This window comes from Elephantulus edwardii, unplaced genomic scaffold (assembly GCF_000299155.1).
Source record: "Elephantulus edwardii isolate Elephantulus edwardi_28Jun2011 unplaced genomic scaffold, EleEdw1.0 scaffold00219, whole genome shotgun sequence".
Classification (NCBI taxonomy): Eukaryota; Metazoa; Chordata; class Mammalia; order Macroscelidea; family Macroscelididae; genus Elephantulus; species Elephantulus edwardii.
In genome coordinates, this window is record NW_006399969.1 from 4,724,112 (window position 1) to 4,730,279 (window position 6,168).

Below are 6,168 nucleotides of genomic sequence, written 5' to 3' on the forward strand. Positions count from 1 at the left end.
TTAAACTCTCTAGAAATGAGATAGAGATAGATATATAGTTACAATTCTAACCCTGAAAATTGTTTCAAGGCATCTCTTCCTCCTCTCTTGCAAATATTTCCTTCAAGACAATATCCTTTCTTAGATTCTACCCTGCTTTCTTATGCAGTGTACTTGTCTTATAGGTCTAGGCCTCAGGCAGCAGAGGGTGCTGTGTCCTATTGCTGAGCATCTGTGTCCTTTTGCAGCTCAGAGACACCCACCAGCCTCTCCTCTGATGCCTTCTGCTGGATGCTGACTGGGTTTCATATTTGTGACATCACAGGCCTCCTGGAAGCACAGATCACCTCTGACTCTAAACCCAACCCCTCCTGGATAAGTTTTCAGGGGTGATGTTTGAGCATATGAAGGGAGGTCATTGTTTTGCATAAAGAGGCCCCCTCTCTACTACTGAGGAAGATAAGAGGACCTTGGGGAGGTCAGGCCCAGCTGAGGTTTACAGAAAGAAGAGTCTTGTGAGGGCTAACAATATGGCCTGGGATTCTCTCCTTCTCACTCTCCTTATTTACTGCTCAGGTGTGTGCAGACCAGCAACTAGAGCAGGGGCTGGAAAGACAAGAGGACTGTCTTTTACTCTGAATCTACCTCTCTCACTTCGTGTCTCTCTTGATTTTCAGGGTCCTTGGCTCAGTCTGTCCTGACTCAGCCATCTGCAATGTCCAGGTCTGTTGGGGAGACAGTCACAATCTCCTGCACTGGAAGCAGCACTAATGTTGGACGTGGATATCCTGAGTGGTTCCAGCAGCTCTCTGGTAGTGCTCCAAGAGCACTTATCTACCATGGTGATAAGAGACCATCCGGGATCCCAGACCGATTCTCAGGCTCCAGGTCAGGGAACACAGCCTCCCTGAGCATCACTAGGCTCCAGTCTGAGGATGAGGCTTATTATTACTGCTCAGCCTGGGACAACAACATTAATGCTTACACAGTGCTCCAGGCCAGTGGGGAAGTGAGATAAAAACACTCTGCACACAACAGTGGGTCTTCTCTGTGCATCCTCAGTCAGGACACCTGTTCTCCCTTGTTTGACTCAAAGCTAACATTCAAGATATTCTCAAGTAATATATTTCTGTTACCATGTTCCACCTCCAAATCATATCCTTTTGCAGCAATGTGTGTTCTGCTATTTTGAAATGGAAAGAGAGTCCTGTAACCTTGGATTTGACTTCCCAAGGATATCTACAACATGATAAGTTGACAGCCAGGAACACACAGATAAACTGTGTTTGACTTCATAAAATCAACTGTTTCAGAGGTCTACCCACTCATATCATTTACTGATTCTCAAATAGGTGATTATCAAACTAGATACTAAAACTTCCGGTGTACATAAGGAGAGGAGGAAAAGCATCTTAGCGTTCACAATTGAATGAAAGTAGCAAGAAGTGAGGAAATATGTAAAATATATAAACACCAATAAAAATGAGAATAAGATATTATGGTCAATATTTTGTTTTAGGTTCCATTGAGTTTGATTGTGGTGCATAGCGACCCTATGAACAACATATCTGAATCCTGTCCTATTTTGTGTCATACGCACACTTTCTGACACATTGGAGCCCATTGCATCAGTAATTGTGTTGTTCCATCGGATTGATGATCTTCCTCTCATTTCCTGACCCCCTTCCTTTCCGAATGTCAGGTCCCTTTCCAAGGAAAATATCCTCCTAGCAACATATCTAATATACAAGCATGTTTATCCTAGCAACATACCTGAAGCATGGGCATTCCCATAGGCCTGATTTTCATGTCAGGAGGAAGTTTCCTTATCCATCCTGTGAATTTCCAGCACAGAAGATATTTTAATAACTTATGCATCAGAGAGTTGGACAATGACCAGGGAGGATAGAAGGAGAATTGATGCCTTTGAGCTGTGGTGCTGGAGAAGAGTATTGAGAATACCATGGACTACTAGGAAAACAAACAGACTTGTCCTGGAAAGGGTTAAACAGGGTGGCTCCTAGGAGGCAAAGATTCTGAGGCTCCGTCTAACATATTTTGGACATGTTGTGAGGAGGGACCTGTCCCTGGAGAGGGATATCATGCTTGGGAGGGTGGAGGGACAGCGCAGGAGAGGAAGGCCCTCTATGAGGTGGATTGATTCAGTGACTGTGATAATTGGGATGGGAGTGTCAGAGACAGTGCGATTGGCACAGGACAGAGCAGATTTTAGGGTTGTTGTACATAGGGTCGCTATGAGTCACAAGCGACTCGATGGCACATAACAACAACAGCACCCATCTTATGAATGATCTATGCTCCTATGATCTCTTCTAGAATATCTGATGTCTGCATTTCCATTGCCCTCATACTAAGTGGTCCTCTATGTTGTAACATGTTTTTACAGACAACATGTGTGATTTTATGTATGGTCTTCTGTAGCTGCCATCACTCAGTAATCTCTTAATGAATATTTAGATTTTGGAATGTGATTGATGTCTTCAGGTACAATCAGAATGCAATCCCCATTTGATGCTTCATCTGCTATAAACATTCTTGAAAAAAAAGTGAGCTACATTCCCAAAGCAAGACACTGATTTTTCCCTAGACTAAAAATAACTTGATTCTGAAATCTTGGGATCACACATGTACACTTGGGCGTCACCAGATTTCCATACTCTCCCCAAATCATCTCCTGCCCAGGATGGTCTGGTTACATGTGCTTCTTTTGTGTTTTGAAATCCAACTTAACATTTTCATAGGCAGGACTGTACAAATGTCCTGTCATAGTGCATTCCTGATACTTGAGGGAGGATTGTCAGTGTCCTCCACAGAGTTAAGTTTTGCATGTGCAGGCAAGAAACCTGGTGCAATCACTTCCTCTGTTCAAATCATGTGTGGACCCTAGCACAAAAGGGTCCCCCCTGAAGGGCTATCATTTCTAGAAAGTTGGAGTATTCAAAAAAATTGAATGAGGAATCACGTAAAGATTTCATAGGGGGTGGAATGCCCACCACCAACCCTCCACCTGCCAACTGCCATGTTGGCCTGTTTCCATTTACAGGTGGAAAAGTGATTTATGTCCCATCCCTATGTCAGCTCTGCAGTCAGGGCAAGGCTCAATTAGAGACACTCCTCTGCCTTAGATGGTGGAATGCCTACCACCACCCTCCGCTTCCTGCACACCATACTGGCTTGTCTTATTTCAAAGATGAGAGAGTGATTTAGGTCCCCCTGCAAGCAACCAGCAACTACTACAAGAATGATGTCAAGGAGCTGCCACTGAATTGTCTCATAGAGTAGAGAAGAGAGGTGTTTTCGCCTTGAACACTGTTGTCTAGCTACATCACATGGGATTCCTTAAACTCAACTGGAAAAGTTCAGGTGGAACCATGCCTCTGGAGGGCAACAGTCATCCCTCTTTGGGAAGACAGAGGGAAGCTCCAATATACAGTCTCTTCACAAAACATTGCCATACCCTAGGTGGTTATATAGTTACAACAACCTAACATCTACTAAGAAAAGACTCACATAACGTGAAGAAAGCAGCAGTTTGCCTCTGTCATCATAAAAAACAAAATAATGCTTTCCTTTAAATAAACCAAACAAATGAATACTAAAGATAGAGAAAAGCAGAAGAAATATGTTGACATGGAATTGTGTGACAGTTATAGATGAAGATGTAAATGATTTAAGAAACAAGGGAAGACATTAAGACAGCAAATATCCTGGAGACAGTGATCCACAAGAAATATTTTGATAAGGAGCAACTTGAACATATACAGGAAAAAACAAAAAAGTTGGAAGAAAGAATTGATAATATGGATAAAGAGGTACAAGAACTTAAAAAATAATCATCACAAGACAGAGAGGGAACAGACAAAACGGTACTGGAAATAAGAGAAATGCATGAAAATGATATCCAGAATATTAAGACAGAAATGGCAGAAGTGTCCAACTTGCTGGTGGGACAAAAATGTAGAATTGAAGAGATGGAACAAAGAGTCAGTGAGCTGGAAAACAAGAGTGTCACTGGAAACAAATTAGCAGAAAAATCACAGATGAGATGTAAAGAAAACTAAGAAAACATAACAATCATGTTGGAGGGATGTCATCAAAAGGAACAATAGATGTATTTTTGGAATTCCAGAGCACAGGAGTGACAGGGAAAAGAAAATCAAGTAGAAAGTAGTAGATGAAAACTTCCCAGGAATTATGAAGAATTGGGGAAACCACGTTCAAGAAGTACAGCGAACACCACATACACTAGACCCAAAAAGAAAAATATCAAGATATAGCATGATCAAATTCTCCAAAATAAAAGAGAATTAAAAAAAAAAGAATACTAAAAGTAGTGTGACAAAAACAGAGTTCCCTACAAAGGGAAAACGATTAGATTAAGTAGTGATTTCTCAGCATGAGAAATCATGAGAGCTAGAATATGATGACATATAGAGAAAGTTGAAAGAAAGCCATTGTCAGCCAAGGATCCTTTACCCAGCAAAGCCCTCCATCAAATATGAAGGAGAAATTAGATCCTTTTCAGAAATGAGGGAACTAAAGGTATTTGTGAAAACAAGACCAAAACTACGAGAAATTTTAAGCCCTTGAAAAGAAGATGCCAAAGGAAAGTAGAAGGATCACAGAAACCAGAAACAACAGATAAAAAAATAAAGCAAAATGGCAACAGTAAAACCTATCCTCATAATAACCACCCTTACTTGAATCGGCAAAATGCATCAAATAAGAAAAAAAGAGGAAGAGAATGGATAAAACCCCAAAGCCCATAGATATGTTGCCTACAAGAGGCACATCTAACAAATGGAGAGAAAGATAGACTCATAATCAAATGCTGGGGAAAAAACATAGCAAGCAAATGACAACCTCAAAAAAGCAGGAGTGGTAATACTAATAATCTCTGATAAAATAGACATCAGAATGAAAACCACCATAAAAGATAAGGAAGGGCATTACATACTGATTAAAGGCACAGTAGATTAAGAAGACATAAAAATAGTCAACATTTATGCATAATTATGTTCTTATTGTTGTTGTTATTTTTGTTGTTGTTATTGTTATGTGCTGTCAAGTCACCTGTGACCCATAGTGACCTGATGTACAACAGCTCTAAAACCTGCCTTGTCCAGAGCCAGTCTCATTAATTTTGACACACCAACCCCCATTGCCACAGTTACTGTATCAATCCATCTCACCCAGAGTCTTCCTTTCCTGCAATGTCACTCCACCCTTCCAAGCAGGATATCCTTCTCCAAGGACTTGGCCACTCTTGACTATATGACCAAAGTATGTGGGATGGAACTTCAAAATGCTAGCCTTCAAAGAGAAACTTTGTTTCACCTCCTCAAGACAGACTTATTTGTTTCCTTGAGGTCCATGGTGTGTTTAAGACTCTTCTCTAGCACAATTTGAAGGCATTGATTCTTCTTCTGTCGTTTTTAGTAACTGGACAGCTCTCTAATGCATAGCCAAGTAATTGTCAAGACCACGGCCTGGATTAGGCACACCTTAGTCTCTAGACTGACATCGTTGCTTTTCAGGACTCTGGAGAAGTCCCTGACAGCAGATTTCCTAATACACTTCATCTTTTGATTATCTGACTGCTGGTGTTAAGAGTGTTGGTTATGGAGCCGCGCAAGCTATAATTGTTAACACCCTTAATGTTTTCTCTACCTATCATGGTGAAGCCAATTGGCCCAGTGGAGAGAATCTTTGTCTTCTTGATGCTGTGTTTCAATCCATATTGAAGACTACAGTTCTTGACCTTCTACAGCAAGTGCTTCAGGTCTTCCTCAGTTTCCTCAAGCAAAGTTGGGTCATCTGCATAATATAGGTTGTTGATGAGTTTTCCACCAATCCTGATGTCACTTCCTCCTCATAAAGCCCTCCTTCCTGAATAAGCCATTCTGCATATGTAGAAAGACAGGATACATTACTGACACACTGCTTTCCTGATTTTGAACCATGCTGGGTTTCCCTGCTCTGTTCTGAGGACAGCTTTTCTGGCCCAAGTATAGATTTTTCGTATGCACAATCAAGTGTTCTGATATTCATATTTTCCTCAAGGTTAGATATATGTTAGTAGACCAATATCCAAAAATCAGTAGGATTCCTGCGCATAACAGAGAGAATTCAGAGAAAGAAACCAGGAAAACAATACCATGTACAACA

The 6,168-nt window shown here is 41.1% G+C and overlaps 1 gene segment (V, D, J or C); it reads left to right on the top strand.

Moving 5' to 3' along the window:
* The first annotated feature begins 509 nt into the window (after nt 1-509).
* On the top strand, nt 510-997 carry LOC102847272. The segment is given in 2 exon segments: nt 510-555; nt 657-997. Coding segments are annotated over 2 exon segments (387 nt in total).
* The last annotated feature ends 5,171 nt before the right edge of the window (nt 998-6,168 follow it).